Source organism: Monodelphis domestica, chromosome 2 (assembly GCF_027887165.1).
Source record: "Monodelphis domestica isolate mMonDom1 chromosome 2, mMonDom1.pri, whole genome shotgun sequence".
In the NCBI taxonomy this organism is placed as follows: Eukaryota; Metazoa; Chordata; class Mammalia; order Didelphimorphia; family Didelphidae; genus Monodelphis; species Monodelphis domestica.
In genome coordinates this window covers 78,057,464-78,077,490 of record NC_077228.1, presented here as the reverse complement: position 1 = coordinate 78,077,490, position 20,027 = coordinate 78,057,464, and the positions used below count along the sequence as shown (strand labels likewise).

At 38.0% G+C, this 20,027-nt stretch overlaps 1 protein-coding gene across 1 annotated transcript in view; it reads right to left on the bottom strand.

The window, feature by feature from the left end:
• LOC130456892 (protein mab-21-like 3) overlaps positions 1-19,560 on the bottom strand; it is a 166,592-nt gene extending 147,032 nt beyond the window's left edge. The window contains exon 1 of the mRNA XM_056814612.1: positions 19,359-19,560. Coding sequence (XP_056670590.1) covers positions 19,359-19,560 — 202 coding nt within the window. The remainder of the gene's footprint in view (positions 1-19,358) is intronic.
• Between the last annotated feature and the right edge of the window lie 467 nt (positions 19,561-20,027).

The window sequence follows — 20,027 nt, the reverse complement described above, 5'->3', positions numbered from 1 at the left end:
TGGACATTGCAGCTATTAAAGATGATAAATAGAGACATGCCCAAGAGGAAAGTGGTTCAGCTGTTAAAACGTGAATAGTATTCAATATCATGTTTGAATATTAAGCACAGAGACCCTGTGGCATCAGCACCCTGTATTTGCATAAGTAAATGACAGCTCATTAAGAACTCATTCATATCACTGAAGTCACTTAAGTAAACCAACCTACTCTTGCTGCAAGCTATGGAAATGTTAGTGGTCTGTGTCCATATCCCTGAAACAGTATCATCATTGGAGGGGAGAGATGCTCATGGAAAGAGCATCCCACACTGAGTTAGAGGTGTTGTTGTAGCTAAAGAAACAGGAACCTGGCCCACTCCCAACCAATAGATCTTTTCTCTGAGAACCTGAGTGCCAATGCCCTAGGGTCTCCCTGTGCACAGCCCTATTCTTCTTAGGACATAACCTAATCAATCCACAAGCACCAATGTGTCCAACGCTGCACTGATTATGAGGGAAGATAAGAAGGGAATCTCCTCTTTTGGTGAGTGAGAGGACTCAGTTTCACAATACGCCAACCTACTGACATCAAATTCTAGTGACCCCAAGAATACAATTGACTATCCTTTAACTTCCAGTACTAGGAAAGCTTTGGGCAGTGATATGGTACAATATGGTACAATAGAGTGCTGACCCTGAAGTCAGGAGGATTCATTTTCCCGAGTCCAAATCCAACTTCAGACACTTCCTTGCTATATGACCCTGGACAAGTCACCTCACCCTATTGTCCTCAATTTCTCCATATGTAAAATGAGCTGGAGAAGGAAATTGTAAGCCACTGCAATATCTTTGCCAAGAAAACCCTAAACAGGGTCATGAAGTAGGACACAACTGAAACAACTGAACATCCTTAACAACTAGAAGAGTTTAGCCTACTGTTACTTCACTTTTTGCCTATGTGTGTAATTACACCCAGTGAAATAATGAGGAAATAGAAATTTTCTCCTTTCTTTTCTTGCTCCCACCCCTTCCTTTACTGATATCACTGGTTAAAATTCAACAAATATTTCCTAAGTGCCTACCATGTGCAAAGCATCATTCTAGTTGTCCTGAGAGAGACCAAGTTTAGTTATCACTCTTGTCTTTATGGAACCTACAGTTTTATGGGGAGATACTCTATATTCAGATAACTATTCGAGCAAATCATACATGATAATAATAGCTAACATTTATGGCACTTCAAGCCTTGCAAGGTGCCTTGCATATATTATCTCATTTAGTTGACACAAGCCTGTGGTGTAGTTACTATTGTTATCTCCATCTTAACATAAGTGAAAATGGAGGCAGGCAGAGATTGTGACTTGCCCAGGATCACACATCTAATAAATCTCTGAAGCAATATTTGAAGTCTGGTTTTCCTTAAAAATAATAGTTAACATTTTTATAGTTTCTGCTGTGCCAGACACTGTGCTAAGTACCTTACAAATCTTAAATCTCATTTGATCCTCACAACAATTATTGGAGACAGGAGCTATGATCCCTACTTTATAGATAAGTATACAGATAAATGGAAGTTAAGTGACTTTCCTAGGGTCACACTAAGTTTCTGAGACTGGAACCTGACTCCAGGTTCAGCATTCTATCCACTGTAGTACTCTTCACAAAGTAAGTGCTTTATAAATAAATATTTGTAGGATTCAACTAAATTGAATTGGATTAGATTAATTAGGGGGCTTCAAGCTTTGGTGGGCTGGAAGAACCCACCTTAAATGCTCTCCACTCCTCCTTTGCCCAACCCCCTACCCCGGCGCCTCGTGTCAACTCAGAAGCATTCTATCTTAACAAAGCAGACCCCAGGGACAAAAGAAAGGCTCTTGCTGACCACCTTTCTAACACTATTCTTTAGCCATTGTGAAGTTGTTGGGTGACTTGTTTGTTTCCAGGGCACCCAGTCACCTCAGAATGAAGGATAAATCTCCAAGTCTAAATATGACCTGAAGCACAAAGGATGGCTTCCTGACAGATCACCCTACACCTTCCCAAGATCAGCAAGTTTTCACCTAATAAAATGTCTGCATTGCTACCCTTCCCAACTCGAAATTTCCCAGTTTCAACATGGCCACAAAGGCGGTCATCAATTCTGATTAAATTCTTGCCTACCTCCTTCTAGTGCCAGAGCCCAACTAAGGAGCATTAGCTAGATCCCACCACTGAACAATTTCTGTCTGTGCTGAGACTCTCAGTTGAGACTTCCCAAAACAGAATAGAGTGCCAATTGTAGGGGTATTTTTAGCCTGAATTCTTTTGGAAAGACATCTTATGAAATCATACTCCCTGTCAGCACACCCCAGCATCCCATGTCACTGTTGGCAGGGGGTGTTGCCTTGGAAACTTTGCAGTATAAATTTGTTGCTTTGGGGGACACCTAACACACCTTTGACTATAATGCAAAGACAGCATGGGGTCTGAAAGTCAGTCAATAAGCATTTATTAAGCAAGCATTTACTATGTGCCAGGCACCAAGCTGGCACAGTGGAAGAAGGGATGAATTTGAAAGAGGACCTGGGTTCAAATCCTAACTCCATCTTTTTCTAGGTAATTCTTAAGATCCTTCCAGTTTTTAAATTAGGAAACCATGAATTATTTCCTGGGCTTTAGCAATAAGAAAATGTGGGAAGTGGGGAAACAAATGCAAACCAATGAAACAATTCGCTCCTTCCACTTTCTCTCTCCAAAAGTATATAAATATCCCCTCTGTGGCTCCTGCTTTTCAATCGAATAGAGAGCTATTTATTTTGTAATTAACAAAAGATAAAAATTGAGAGAGGGAAGAGGTCAATTTTTGCTTAGTGGCTCAGAATTCATAGCGGTGGCACCTGTTCCTTAATTATAAATTTCATTTTAATAAATTAAAAAGCATTTGTTAAGTGTTTACTGCAGACAAAGAACTGTGCCAAGCACCAGAGTTAGGAATACAAGAGGTAAGTAAGGCAGTCCCCCACCCTGAAGGACCCACATTCAAATGGGGGAGCCAACCCATGAGATCTCTGCTAACAAGTTAGATGGAAAGGTCCAGCGATCGTTAGGGTGCAGAATCAAAGCAGATGGTAATGCATCTTCTATAATGTCATTTCCATTTATAAAACCACATCCATTTCTGCTTTAGAATCATTTGATGATGGCAAGGTCTTTTGTGGTGAGAACTTTCTTTCCTGGGCTTTCAGGATGTAAATAAATAATCCAATAAGAATTGGCCCGAATTCACCTGTTCTTTGACCTAAATTACTCAATGTCTTTCAGCAACAATGAGTTTAGAATATTCAGACGGAGCTTCTGACTTTGGAGTGAAAGGGCTTCAGGATCCACATACCCCTTAAAATAAAATTTCAGTTGGGAAATTTGGGCAAATAGTAAAAAAGTGAAATGGGTACTAGCTCTCATATGACACTTAACTATTTGATCAGCAGAAGTAATGAAACATCCATGCAAATAGATCAATTCTATAGTTGTGGTTTTAACATTGATTACTTGAGATATGGGAAATGCTAAATTTATTTATTGATAAAGGAAACTGAAAAATGACAAAGACGAGAGAGAGGAGGGCAAAAGAAGGAAAAGAAAGAGGAGAAGAAAGGAAAGGAGGAGAAAAAGAGAGAAGATGAATTAGGTGAGAGGAAAAAAAGATTTACAGCAAAATGTATACTTCTTGATGGAAGAGACATATTTTTTACTTTGTATTCCTCAATACCTAGCACATCATCTGGCAAATATTAAATAATAAATGTTTTCTAAATTGAAATAAATTGGTTACATGAAAGAGAATTATAAAAGTGACTAGGAAAGTAAGGGAAAAGAAAGTTCTCACCACAAAAGACCTTGCTATCATCAAATACAAATAAATAATACAATAAATCAAGAAAGAAGGAAAGCTTGACTTTCCAAAATTAATTGACTAAATAGTCTGTATACCAGCAAAATGCTTTGTATACAGTAGGCAGTTAACAAAATTTTATTTGTCTAACTTATTTTTGACACTACTGGTACTTTTAAAGCATAAAGATGGAATCGTTGCTAAAAGTGGTTATCACTGATTCTTCCCACAGTTACACTTTAAAACCCACAGGATTCCGGGAAAGTAAAAAACGTATAAAAGAGTAATTTTATTTGTACGTAGTAAAGTGATTGACATAAGGTTACCACTTTTAAAATTATCATTCTAACACTTTATTCATAAAATATGCTTTGTTCCTCACACCTTCTTAAGCAAAGAATCATTCATCTTTAGCTGAATAAGAGGGAATATATACAGACGACAGAGAAAGGGGGCTAAAAGAAACTTTCAACATTCACCTTGATGTGTCTGTTACTGAATCTGGGATTCTGGGGAAGCTCAGAATCTTTTGATTTTGGTAATAGTAGTCTAGCTTGCCTTTGCGGATTTAACCTAGGAAACAAACAAACTAACTCTCTCTCTGTCTCTCCCTGCCTCTGTTTCTCTGTCCCTCTATCTCTGTCTCTGACACTCTTCCTCCCCCTCTCTCTCTCTCTCTCTTTCTCTCTCTCTCTTTCTCTCTCTCTCTTTCTCTCTCTCTCTCTCTCTCTCTCTCTCTCTCTCTCTCTCTCTCTCTCTCTCTCTCTCTGTCTCTCTCTCTCTCTCTCCCCCCCTCCTTCTCTCTCTCTCCCTCTCCTTCACTCTGTCTCTCTCTTTCCCACACACATACACATGTGAAATTTTAACTCTTACAGTTTATGGCTTCCACTCTTTTAAATGCCACACACACACACACACACACACACACACACACACACACACACACAAAATTCGCATACACAGATTTCATCTTGAAAAATCAAAGCCAAATAAGAGTTAATATATGCATTCATTATTTTGAGAAAGTTTTAGCTCAAACTACATGTGTCAAACTAACAGAAGATTTAAATTGTCATGCTTTCCTAACCATTAAACATGCACACACAGAGAACATACAAAATGGCTTTGCCTTTTCAAAGTCCTGTTGAAGTTTGGAGTAGCTGAAATGTTCCTGCCTCAACAGCCCCCCCTATTGGAGAGGTTATAGCAACTCCCAGAAATGGCCAAAAAAAAAGAGCTCCAAGACCAAAAAATGAACTAGAAATCAGATGGGGAAACTAGAACTATTGAGAAAGCCCAGTTCATTTGCTTTATAGTCCCATTGAGGCAAACAGGAGTTTAGTGGCTTGCCCAAGGCTCTACATCTTAGGTCAGATTTGAACTTTGGTTTCCTAACTCCAAACTAATACTCTATTTACTGAACCTCCAGCTTCCTATAAAAATATTTGAATTGGGGAAGCTAGATGACTCAATGGATTGAGAGCCAGGCCTAGAGATGGGAGGTCCTAGCTTCAAATATGACCTCAGACACTTCCTAGCTATATGACCCTGGGCAAGTCATTTAACCCCCATTGCCTAGCCCTTACTGCTCTTTTGCCTTGACAGAAAGTAAGGGTTTAAAATACATATTTGAATGATTTCTGTACAGGAAGTATAGACTGGTGGATCTGGAAGAGACTTTTGGTATAATCTATCCATGCCCCTCATTCTTTAGACAAAGAAGTTGCTACTTAAAGATGGAAAGTGACCTACCCAAGCTCACACAGTGAAAAAAAAATCAGAACTCATGCCAACTGGCCCCCAGTCCCATACTCTATTCCATTTCATGCTCCTCGATGATCTATTTCTTTCCCACTTTACAACATAAAATCATCCCCAGTTCAGGATAAGAGGGCCTCCATGGAAAACTGAGCTATCAGAAATGCTGTTTTGCTATATACACTGGCCAGGAAGACTTACCCCACTCAAGGGAGAATGGTGTATTTTTAAAGAAGTCCTACTTGATCTCCACAGAAATACAGTGTAGTCACACTACCCCATGTATACCACCTAGAATGTCAGTGGTCTGCAACCTACTAGCTATCCTATTAAGAAACTAGACTAGAGAAAAATATTAGACAATTGACAGAATTACAAAGTTGAAAGAGGCAGTTTAGTCCAACCAAAAGCAAGTAGGAATTACATCTAAAACATCCCTAAGTGGCTCTGGCTTCTACATTAAGAACACCAATAAAAAGGAGTTCACTCAGCATCTCATTACACTGAGTAGCTCTGATTGTTGGGAACTTTTTCCTTATAGTGAGCAAAAATATGCTTCTTTACAACTTACATTCATTGCTCTTATTTGTGCCCCCTAGGGTTAAACCAATCAGTAAGTTAATAAATATTTATTAAGTGCCTACTATGTGCCAAACACTAGGTTAAGTACTAGGACATTGCTCTCACCCCTCCATCTGTTCTTCTTGTGGTTTAGTTATTCAGTCATGTCTAACTCTTCATGATCCCACAGATGATTGCACACTGGACCCTTCTATCTTCCACTATCCCTCAAAGTCTGCCCAAGTTCGTGTTTGTCGTTCTATGATATTATTTATCCATCTCATCCTCTGCTGTCCCCTTTTCCTTTTGCCTTCAATTTTTCCCAATATCAGGATCTTTTCCTATGAGGTCCTGTCTTCTCATTATGTGGCCAGAGCATTTAAGCTTCAGTTTCAGTATTTGACCTTCTAGAGTACAGTCAAAGTTAATTTCTTGCAGTATTTTTTAATTTGATCATCTTCCTATTCAAGGGACTCTCAAAAGTCTTCTCCAGCACCACAATTCAAAAGCATCAATTGAGCAGGGCTCAGCTTTCCTTATAATCCAACTCTCAGAGCCATGCACTGCTACTGGAAAAACCATAGCTTTGACTATAATGATCTTTGTCAGAAATGTGATGTCTCTGCTTTTTAGTGTGCTGTCCAGAATTGCCCTAAGTTTCCTTCAAAGGTACAAGCATCTTCTAAGTCCAGGGCTGCATTGGCCATCTGCAGTGATCTTTGAGCCCAAGAATATAAAATTTGACACCGCTTCCATTTCTTCTCCTTCTATTTGCCAGGAAGTAATGGGATCAGTTGCCAGGACCTTTTTTTAAAATATTGAGCTTTTACACTCTCCTCCTTCACCCTTATCCAGAGGCTTCTTAATTCTTTCAAATAGTTGATAATAACTCATAACTTGCTTCCAGTTGCCTCCTCCTTTAAAGATGCTGAAACATCTCTAGGTGATTTTTTTCTGTCCTCACATGGTAAAACTAAGACAAATGCTTCACGTAGAGGTCTGGTTCATTCCCTTGAACAGCAACCAAGCCCTAATCCTGATTCTTGAAGAGCTCCATCATAATTTTCCTCCCAAACTCTCCAAGTCAAAGCACCCAGAATCAACCCTAGGTACTTGTACAAAGATACATGTTCCAATAAACTTCAATTGACCCTGGAAAAGCCAACATCAAAAGTTGTCTCTCTGACACTTCCAATATGACCTCTCCAGGCCTCAGTTTTGCCATGTGTAAAATAAGAGAGTGGTGCTCTAAATCTATGATCTAGTGATATCAAAGAACTTTTCTTCTAAGGAACAAAAAGATGGATGAAATTAATATTCCCGAAGTGCTATTTTCATCATGTTTCTCCATTGTTTAGTCATCTTGAATGTCTCCTCATTGCTTGCAAGATAAACTTCAAATTATCAAGCTCAACATTCAGTTCCCTTAGTTATCTGAATTAATCAATTCCTTCAACTTAATTTACTACTCTTTCCTCAAGGATACCACTTTTCCAAAGAGGCTGGCTCCCCTGAGATAATTTTCTCACCCACCTCCTCTTTTCAGCTTGCTTATATTTTCTTTACTTGTTAGAGTATAAGCTTCTTGTGGGCAGGGATTATCTTCTTTTTCTGCTTGTATTTATAATCAGCACTTAGCGCTGTATCTGGCACATAATAAGCATTCAATAAGTACCTGTGATTCAAAAAGCCTAAGTGATGTAGCATAGGAATTCTTAACATAGAGTCCATGCAGAGATGTGCTGGAGTCAACTGGCACTTGCTCCTAAGAATTGTTAGTTTTTGGTGGAAGCATTTACACCTTGGAAATTGATAAGCCCTACAAATCAGGGTTTGATTTATTGTTTCCTTGACTACCTAGGCTGACGGAATAATGGGGAAATAAAGGGGAAAATGCTAATGATGCAAATTAAACTTAAAAGTGTGAACCCCTGGATTCACATACCCCTAATAAGATCTGTGGATAGATTTCATGGGCTTAGGGAACTTGGATGGGAAAAAATATACATATATATATATATATTCACTAACCTCTTACTAAAAGTTAGCTTTACTTTAAACTTGTATGTTTAAAAGCATGATTCCAAGAAAGGGTCTTTGGCTTCGCAAGACTGCTAAAGGGGTCCATCAAACATACACACACATCAAAGAATCCTTGCTCTAAACCAACCTCCTCATTTTACAGAGGAAATAAACTGAGGCACAGAAAAATGAATACAATTTGTGGTAATCCAAAAGAATCTCTGATCTGAAGGACCTCTTGGAAAGCTATACACCTCATGTTTGCTCGTATACTCTTTAGCACTTTCAGTCTGCCTCTTTTCTGAAACCTCACTGCTAAAAACTCATACTTCATGCTATACTCAATTGAGTCTCAATAGCTAATCTCTACCAAGGCTATTAAAAATAGCTTATTTTGTAGTTTCTTTTTTTTTCCTAAGTAGAATTCCCAGGATGATTTTCCAACAACAGTTATAAGAGTTTTTTAAAAGAACTTTTTCTACTGTAAATCAAATAAGTGTTTCAATTAAGGGAGTCTGTGAGGCAACAATAGAGAGCAATTCGAAAGGCATTTCAATCTCTAAGGTCTATTCTAGTTTTACTGGCTGGGTGCAACTGTCTGGGGTGTGAAATCCCAAGAGAGCCAAATAACTTCCCAAGCTATGAACTTATACATTCACTCACACCTAAGTCACAGAGAATAGTTCAACACAACTATAGCAGGGTGTGTAGTTCAGCAAAGATATCAGTCTAAAGCCTATGTCATTATCAAAGGACATTGGCAACTCTATAGAAAAACAAGCAAGAAGATCAAAAGCACAGAATTCCAAACAACAATGCTATCTAATATGAGTCAGTTACCCTGGCAATGAGAGTTCCTCAAGCCATGAGAGTGCCTTGACCATGTATATCCCACATGTATTTGGATACAGAGTGATAGCTTTGGTTCAAGAAACTGTTGATATTTAGTGAATATGTGACCCTGAAAAAGTAATTTCATCTCTTAATTCCTCTAAGAAAATCTCTAATACTATAAGTTGCAGAAAAGCTATTGGTTTGCTTTGGTAAAGGGAGTTTTCCCTAAATCAATGAAATTATAGGTCTGGAGATTACATACACACACACACACACACACACACACACACACACATTCCCATCCCAGCACCTAAAAGGCTACTTTAAACAGTTGACCTTTAAAAAAAACTATATTGGGGGTGTAGCAACTAGGTGTAGAACTAGACTTATGGACTGGAGGTCTCTGGACCAATACATAGTATTGGTTCTAAGATGGAAGGTAAGGAGTTTTTAAAAACTAGAAAAGAATAGAATTATATTGGGTTAAATTGATTTGAAGATACATGTTTTAAATGATTTAAAGATATGTCAGAAGAGACACACCTTTGATTTTAAGAAGCATTTAAAAGAAAGCATGGATATAGAACCTTCTGGCTTCAGTTACCAGTGGGGGAAGAGGTAAGGATGAGAGGCAGCTCAACAGACTGATAGAATGCAGTGGGCAGTGCCAGGCAAAGTGCTACTGGAAGCAGCTGAACTCTTTCACAGCCAAAACGTCAGTGAAGAAAGAGAGAGGGGTAGGGTAAAAGAAACAGAGTCTTATGGAGGGAACTGTGTCCAACCAGAAAAAGCAAAGGATATTTTCCAGATTAATTTTCTAGCTGGCTAGCTATACCAGGATATGGGCTGGCATGGAGGAGGTGCTGGGGAAGAATGATTTCCTGTGTTAGAGGGATGATATTGGACCCTAGCAGTTTATTTTCCAGTTTATGGGCATGATTTTTAGGTTTTGTGTGGTGATATCATTTCTTGGCTCTTCCCCCATGAAGCACCAGGAACCTTAGAGAGGGACAGAAAGCCTGGGGGAAAACTGGAGGAACAGTGTCCAAAGATTTTCCTAGAGTAGTGACTCATTCAGCAATAAACTGGTACTATTGAGGCCAGCTTGGCACTAGAGAGGACAAAAGCCTCTTGGAAATTCTATTAGCTTATTAGTATTATTATAAAGAACCATAATCCTTTGGACGCCAGCCACCACTCAGACAATAGTAAACCAGGCCATCACTGGTTGTTCTTTTGTGTAGCCAGTAACATGCCTACCTGTCTAACAGATGGAGAAAATAATCATGGCCAGAAGATGCTATGACTCATTTAACTGTCATTATAAGAAGAACAACAACAACAACAATAATAATAACTTACATTTATATAGTACATCAGAAGTTTTCAAAATGCTTTCTTCACAACCCCACAAGATAAATAGTGCAAGCAATATTATGCCCATTGTTTAGTAGAAACAGGTTCATATAGATTAAATGATTTGCCTCTGGTTACATCCTAAGAGTCTATACCTCTCAAATTAAAGAACTCTGATTAGAACCCACAAAATCAGAGAGTCATCCATGAGAATAGGCAGGTCAAAAGTGTTTATGCAGATATCAGGCAGGATCAGAAGCATGCAAAGAGATTGGGCCAGATATGTCTGGTTGTTTTGGCAAAGAGACTCAAGGAACATTACTATTGGCTCATCTTCCCCCAAGACTGGCAGCCCTTCACAATCTCTTCTTCCCTTCACAGTCTCTTCTCCCCTTTCTCCAGCATCAGTCTATGAGCAAAAAGGAAGTCTGCTCCAAAGAAATGAACATTATCACCAATCATTCTTGTAAGATAGCTTTATTCCTTTGGATTTGAAATGCTTTTGGGGTATTCTAAGGAACTCTATTAAAAGACAAAATTCCTGAGAGGAAGCATGTCTTGAATTCACTGAATTCTAGAACTGAAATGTGTGGCCCTAGGCAAGTCAATTTCTCTCTCAATGCCTCTAAGAAACTAGAGACTGCATAAGTTGCAGAACAGCTGCTGATCTGCTTTAGTGGAGGAAATTTTCTCACTGAGAGTTCCCTAAACCAATGAAATCAGAGATCTAGAGATCCTTTCAAACTCTTAAAATGGTCCTTAAAACTAAGAGACATTAAGGTCTCTATCCAATTCACCAATACTATCCTCATTATTCACAGGTGATGGAGAACCTACCATTTCCTGAAGAGGAAATGCCATTTGGAGATAGCTTTCATTGTTAAAGAAGCTTTTGCAGCTTAGGTTAGAAAATCTAATCTCTCTGAAACTTACCCCCATTGCATCTACTTCTACCCTCTGTACCAGAATGATCCCTCCTCTACATGACAGCCCTTCAAATATTGGAAGGTAGGTATAATGTCTTCAGACAGTTAGGTGATGCAGTGGATAAAGCACTGGACTTAGAATCAGGAAGACTTGTGTTCATAAATTCAACTCCATCCTCAGACACTTACTAGCTATGTGACCCTGGGCAAGCCACTTGACCCAGTTTGTCTCTGTTTCCTCATCTGCAAAATGAGCTGGAACAGGAAATGGCAAACTGTTCCAGTATCTTTGCCAAGAAAACCCCAAATGCGATAAAAAAAAAAGTTGTACATGACTAAATAACAAAATCAAAAATCATATCACATCCTCACCAGGAATACTTCTCTATGCTGAATATTCTTTTGTTCCTTTGGCTATATCTCCCCAATGCCATGATCTCATCATACAGGTCAGCTGCCTCTGACCACAGTCCAAATTTATAGCATCTCATATCCACATATAGTAGAGCTTTAAGTTTTATAAAATGATTTCCTCATAGCAACCCAAAATGAGTCCCCCAGAAAGAAACACAGCCCCCTTTGTTCTGACAAAAGCAAGGAACAGAAAAGTTAGACTTTCCCTTCTCCTGCTGTAAACCCTGAGCTTCTATTTAATGGTTCCTGAGCTCATGTCAGCATAGTGATGTAGCAACCAAATCTGTTGGTCCATAGAGATTTGCCAGTTCACTAATACATCTAAGTCTTTTTTCACCTGTTCAGATGTCTAACCCAGTCTCCTCTAGCCTGAATTCATAAAACTGATCTGTTTTAACCACCCCTCAGCAAAGTTTGAAGTATAAGCGAAATCAATGGAATCTTTTCACTGTCAGCTCAATCTTGCTGAGATCATTTTGGATCCAACTTTGTCATCCAGGTCATTGGCTGCTCTTCTTTCCAGGTTCCTGTTACCCACCATTTTGATAAGCAAACCAACATTTTTTTCAGTTAAGAAATGAATAAAAAGTGGAACAGATCAGAGCAAAGGGCAAGCTCCTGGGACACTCCATTAGAGAATTCATTAATCAGTTCTCTTTAGCCTGGGACTACACTATCATACATCGCACATTATTCCATCTTACCCACTAGGTAACTATAAGAGACATCAAATGTCTCACTGAGATCAAGGGATAATGATGATAACATGAGAACATGATATGGTCCATGTAATTCATATCATCCAATTTGCTCCTAGATTTATACCAAGGATATCTTCACAAGCTTATATCCTAATGCTTTTATTCAACTACAAAAGGCAGTTGTTTTACCCAATGGTATATGAGTCCATAGGACAAATGATTTTTTTTAAATAGTAGCAAGTTATCCACTAGTACCAGGACCATTTCTATCTAAACCGCATGAAAAAAAGATTAATAATAATAATAATAATAAACAGCTTATATCTCTATGGTACTTCAAAATTTACAAAGCATTTCACATATATCATATATACACAGTATCTCAGAAGTTTTAGTGCAGTTTTAACTTATTATTACTTAAAATTTCCCCAACCTATTATAGCTTAAAACTTCACTAAGACTTTTGAGACACCCTGTCTACTGTGTCTAAAGTGTTGCCCTCTCATAAAAACAATTAACAGTCTCACTTTGATTTATTTTCCAGTTCAGTTGTTTTTCCACTTAGATAGTTCACATTTTCTTCTCTTTTTATTCTTTTGATTTTGTTTGTTCTCTCTTGGAATCATTAGGTTCTCATTTTTAAGGAATTGTTTTCTTTAGTGAGCTTGTGTATCTCTTTTTGTTCAGTTCTACTTTTTAAGACGTTATTTTCACCCAAAGAGTCCAGCTTTGGGGACAAAAATCCACTATTTGAAAAAAACTGCTGGGAAAATTGGAAAATGGTGTGGGAGAAATTAGGTTTAGATCAATATCTCACACCCTACATCAAGATAAATACAGAATGGGTGAATGACTTGAATATAAAGAAGGAAACTATAAGTAAATTAGGTGAACATAGGATAGTTTACCTGTAAGATCTATGGGAAAGGAAAGATTTTTAGGACCAAGCAAGAGTTAGAAAATATTACAAAACACAAAATAAATAATTTTGATTACATTAAATTAAAAAGGTTTTGTACAGACAAAACCAATGCAATCAAAATTAGAAGGGAAGAAACAAATTGGGGGAAACTCTTTATAAAAAAAGTCTCTGACAAAGGTCTAATTACTCAAAGATATAAGGAGCTAAATCAATTGTACAAAAAAGCAAGCCATTCCCCAATTGATAAATAGGCAAGAAACATGAATAGGCAATTTTCAGATAAAGAAATAAAAATTATCAATAAGCACATAAAAATTGTTCTAAATCTCTTATAATTAGAGAAATGCTAATCAAAACAACTCTGAGATACCACCTCATACCTAGCAGATTGGATAACATGACACCAAAGAAAAGTAATAAATGTTGGAGGGGAAGTGGCAAAATTGGGACATTAATGCACTGTTGGTGGAGTTGTGAATTAATCCAAACATTCTGGATGGCAATTTGGAACTTTGCCCAAAGGGCTTTAAATGACTGTCTGCCTTTTTATCCAGCCATACTGCTGCTGGGATTATACCCCAAAGATATCATAGGAAAAAATATGTGTATAAAAATATTTATAGCCATGCTCTTTGTGGTGCAAAAAACTGGAAAATGAGGAGATGCCTTTCAATTGGGAAATGGCTGAATAAATCGTGTTATCTGTTGGTGATGAAATACTATTGTGCTGAAAGGAATAATGAACTGGAGGAATTTCACGTGAACTGGAAGAACCTCCAGGAAGTGATGCAGAGTGAAAGGAGAAGAACCAGGAGAACCTTATACACAGAGACAGATACACTGTGACACAATCGAATGTAATGGTCTTCTCTACTAGCAGCAATGCAATGATCCAAAACATGTCTGAGGGACTTATGAGAAAGAACGCTATCCACATCCAGAGAAAGAACTGTGGGAGTAGACACACAGAAGAAAAACATTTCCTTCATCACATGATTCTATGGGAATATGATTGGAAATGTAGGTTGTAAATGATCACCCCAGTGCAATATTAATAATATGGAAATAAGTCCCAAACAATGACACATGTAAAACCCAGTGGAATTGCTCGTTGGCTATGGGAGGAGGTGGGAGGAGGGAAGTGAAAGAACATGAATCATGTAACCATGGAAAAAATATCCTAAATTAATTAAATAAAATTTTTCAAATAAAAAAAATCTTTTCATCAGTGAAATTTTATACCTCTTTTACCATTTGACCAATTCTGTGTTTTTTTAAAGCTTTGTTTTATTTAGTATTTTTGTGCCTCTTTTACCAACCTACTAATTGTCTTTATTGTTTTCTTCCCTTACTCTCATTTCTTTACTCAATTTTTCCTCTACCACAATTTTACTTGGTTCCCTATACATTTGAGAAATGACGCCTTTAAAAGAGAATTTGCTGTAAAAGTTCTTTCTCCATTTCTTATGTTCCTTCTGTTTTTGGTTCCATTAATTTTGGTAATGAAAATTATCTATTAAGCTTCCTGTGATCCCCTCTATCTTTTGTTTGATCCAAAACTCTTCCTTTATCCATAGATATGACAGGTAAATTTTTTCATGCTCCTCTAATTTACTTATGATATTACTTTAAAAGTAATGTCTTGAATTTATTATATGCTTATTTCAGCATCTCTTCTAATATTGTTTTCCCCCCATTAGAATTTAATGTCCTTGAAGGCAGGAACCATATTGCATACTTGTATTTGTATTCTCATAATTTAGCAGCTGGAACATAGTTAGTGCTTAATAAATGTTCATCTATATGATTAAAAATTCAAGCAAGTTGTATGTAATAGAGTTGCAGATTCATATTCCATCATCTTTCTGTATATATCAATGTTCATTTTAATTTATATTTATTAAGTTCATAATAAAGAAACATAGGCATAAAAAATGAAAAATATTCTTATCATCGACCTAACCCACTCCAAATATATCCATTTCATTTAACATAAATCAAATGGATGGGATGTGTCCACTAAAGATAATATTTTCACAGGGACTGCCAGATCTGAGACAGGGATAATTCCAGTTGGCTTACTGCCAACACAGCTTAGATTTGATCATCTTGTGGACATGACATCAGACAAGATTAGGCATGTGGAAAGTTGACACAGAAGTAGAGTCCTTATAATAGACCCCTCAATGCAGCAGGAACAGGACACAGACAATTAGCTCAGCAAAAGATTTCCATACTGTGGAAACTTAACATTAGCCTGTACCCTTTTTGGCACCCCAAGCAACCTTTGGATTTTAAAGCAAAAATTCTAACTTCTGAACCTCTGAACCCTATACCTCTGAAGCAATAGGTGGAGTCCTCCCTCCATGCTGCAAGTTACTGTACTGGTGACCATTCTAAGGATCACATGGTGACTCCTGGTGTCCAGAAGACCCACCTCTTGTCTGGACTGAGGTCAGAGTCCTCCATATCAGAGGGACTTGGGAAAGGGATGTCACAAGGAGCATAAATTGGAGTATGGAAAGAAAGTGAGTTCTTGCCTCAGAATCACTAAGAGAGAAGATGGCCAAGAGATTGCTAGTGTGTCCGTAGTTTGGCTGCACAGCTGGATCAGGGGGAGGTGGCTAGGAGAGTGCCAGTGTGGGTGGCCTGGCTTAGGACTGGCTGAGAGAGCAACAGCATGCCCAAAGTCTAGCTCAGAGCTGGCATAACCAGTTCAGGGAGGAGGCTGCCAAGGAACAACTGGCCACATGTGCCTGGTGCCATTTCTTTCTCTGGTCTACTTTTTTTAATTTAGTAAATAATTATAAATTAAAATAGAATCTCCAGAGAATTTTGATTGTAACAGTATCAAGATGAGAGAGCACTACAGAATCTGACAATTATCATGGTCATGGCTACATGGGCAAACAGGATATCAGGATCACTAAGTCTCGGGTCCAGAGAACTCTGCTCCAGAGTTTGGCTTCCGCCACAATCTGTCCTAAAAAATGTAACATTGGAAAAATTTGGGCATTGTTGCCAATAAGATGAAAAACTAGATATTTCCTCTGATCCTCATTCCTTTCAGGAACTGATATTTGTAAGAATGAGACACAATAGAAAAGGGGAGGGGCCTACTGGGCAAGCTCTATAAGAAAATAACATATAAATTGTTTGAAAGAGGGAACTCAAAAGAAGTGCCTTAGAAGATTTAATTCCATAAAGAATGCAGAGATTAACGACTATAAGAGCCAAGAATCAAAAAATAAAAATCTACAGTCGTCAAAATGAAAGGTAGATTTTAAAGAGGACAAAGAAAAGAAATACTTTACTGAAGAAAAAAAAAGACCCAGAAGATTCAATTATATAAAACTAACAAGGGGAGGATAGAAAGAGGATTTTGCTTCACTGCTTAACTGAGAGGGAAAAGAGAAATAATTAAATAACTAGATAAAAGGAAGAAAGAAAAGAAAACTAATTAGTCAAGCAAAACTTTAGAACTGGGGTAGGAGGTAACAAACAGAACAGGAGGTTTGAGAGTAAGAAGTGAGCCAGTGGCAATAGGACACCTTGAAACAGATTAAATGAAAATAACCAGTGATAAAGTATTGTGTTTACAGAGGAAGATGGGGAAATCCCAATTTGAGAAACAAACCAATATTAGAGAAATTGGAGGAAAATATAAACCTAACCTATAATACTTAAAATTTGAATGAATTAAAAAACAATAAAATTTTAAAGAGTGACCTGTTGGATAAAACAAAATTAAATCCCACAATCTGTTATATATAAGAAATACAACTTTAAAACTATGAAACAATATCAAATAAAAATAGTGTCTGGCACAAAATTTACCATCCATCAGGTCAATCCAAAAAAGCAGGAACTATAATCATGCTATCAAATATTTACAACATAAGAGATAAACATGTAAATTACATTATGCTATAGGGAACCAAAATCACAAACCATTATTAAGGCTAAAATTATGCACTCCAGATGCAGTAGCATCAACATTTACAAAAAAAATAAAAAATAAAAAAATAACTGAACTCTACAAGAAGCCATAGACAATACATGATAGTGGCAAGTGATTTAATGACCTCTCAGATTTGAACAAGTCAAACAGAAAGATAAACAAAAGGGAAATGAATAATGTTTGGAAATGATCAAATAAAAAAAATAAAAATAAAAAAGGGAAAATAAAAATTAAAGAAATTGTTGGAAAAAACCCAGCTCCAACAAGTGTTTTTTTTTTCTTTAAAAAATTTCTAGATTCTCTGTTCTTTCAATCATTCTTGTTTTTATTGATTTCTTCCTACACAGTAGCCTACTCTTAGCCAAACAAAATAAATCAATACATTAACCATGTTTGAAAACATATGCCTCATTCTTCACCTCCAGTCTCTGTGAAAAGGCAAGAAGAATGCTTCATGATTAGGCTTCTGAAGTTGTGATTGGTTGTGGTATTGACCAAAGTTCTATTGTCAGTGTTGTTTTCATTAAATTACAGTGCTCATCATGAAAATTGGTCTCATGGTTCTGCTTATTTCACTCTGCATCAGCTCATCTAAGCCTTCCCAAGCTTTTCTCAATTTGTCATTTCTCATGGGCAATATCATGCTATTATATTCATAGATCACAATTTGTTCAGCCATTGCCAACTACTTGGACACCCACTGTTTCCAGTTCTTTGTTTCTATAAAATGTGCTCTATACATGTTTTTGTCATACCTTTATCTCTGTCTTTAACCTCTTTGAGACATGTGCCAAGTAATGATAGTGCAGGATTGAAGAGTATATATGTGTGGTTGATTTGAGGGGAATGATGCCAAAGGTTTTTCTCTTCAAACATCCCAGAAGCTAGCACCCAGAGGGCACCTCCCAAGAGTGACAAGTCTAGAAACAACAGCAGCAAAAGGTTTTGTGGGTCAGCCTCACTGACTTATCCCCATCTCTGTCCTTCATCGTTCAAGCTTAGGGCATCTGATGTCCCATCTGAAATCCAACCCACCTAAGTGCTACTGACAACAAAACCATCCAGAAGGGAATCCCTGTGAAAACCCTTCCTCCATTCCCAACACACAAATAATAGTAAGCAAGAGGTGGAAGGGGAAGAAGAACTCCTGAGCTCATGGCAACCCTTCCAAGAGCCTTAAATTCCCAAGTGTGCCAATAGTAGGTACAGTGGATAAAGAACAGTGTCTGGAGTCTGGAAGACTAGAGGTCAAAGCCAGTCTTAGGCACTTGCAATCTGTGTGATCTTGGACAAATCACTTCTCTGCTGCATGCTTTAGTTTCTTTAACTGCAAACCAGCAATGATATTAATAGCACCTTCCCACCACCGCCACCAGCCCAGGGTTGTTTTAAGAAAAAATGAGGTAATATTTATAAAGCTCTTCTCGCAGTACCTGGTGCAAAATAGGTGCTATATAAATGTTAGCTCTTGTTATTCCTAAATAGATGATCTCGTATCCCTATGCCTCAGCAAGCTTTTTCTCCCACTACTAGAGACTGGAGTTTCATATCCAAACACAAGGAGGACCCACACAAAGGAGCTATCCCTAGGAAGAAAAGAGTTTCTTTTTTAAATCCAAAGTACCCTGTGATATCATCAAAGCCTAAAACACCCTCTCGCCATCCTTCAAGCCTTTCTTCCCCACTACCCTCCCATTCTTTCTAAGGGATACTGAGGCATGATTTTTACAGTCTACTCTACAGCTTCCCCTCAAAACAATCAGGCACTTCCAAAGGAGACCATTCCTCCACTCCCATCTTTCTCCCCATCCTCTTTCCTTCTCTCCTTCTTCTTTACCTTCCCCTTCTTCTGCCTCTCATTTTTCTCCTTCAAGTCTCTCCCAGGCCCTTCAATTAGCATCCATCCCTCCAGGCAGGCTCTGAGCCTTAGGAAAAATAAAAGAAGAAAAAGAAGTGTTTACTGAATTGAATAGGCAGACCAAGTCTGAGTGTTTAGGATTCTTGACAGTGGAGGGAACTGGGAGGATATTCAGATGATGGGCTCAAGCACCACCTTGTGGCATGACTTCGCAATCTTCCCCCGGCTGTAAGAGAGGTGTGAGAAATGGGATGTTTGCTAGAATCCATCTGTTGTTCCCAGAAGCCTGGCAGGGAATCCTAGAGGTGGTGACGGCTGCCACATGACTCTGGGAGAGAAGGACTAGCCTTTCTCCCCACATCATGGAGCGCTCCATCCCCACACCCCGGATAATCATGTTACCAAGAAAGCTCCACGTCCACAGGAGAAGCATGAAGGCAAAGGAAAGACTCTGAATTCAGTCTGAAGGCAAGCAATTCATAGCATAGCAAATTGTTTAGATATAAGAACTTCAGTGTCATCTATCCCAGCACCCTTATTTTATAGAAAAGAAAACTAAAATCCAGAGTCATTAAATGAATTGGTCACAGCTAGGTGGCACAGTCAGAACAAGCCTGGTGTCAAGAAGATCTGAATTCAAATCCAACCTCATATATTTACTAGTTACTTGACCTTGGGCAGATCATGTAGCCTTTGTCTGCCTCAGTTTCCTCAATTGTAAAATGATCTAGAGAAGAAAATGGCAAACCATTCCAGTATCTTTGCCAAGAAAATCCCAAATGAGGTCACTGAGTCAGATATGACTGAACTAACAAAACAACAAAAAGCATTTGGTTAACAAAAATATTTGAAAAGAGGAAGCCA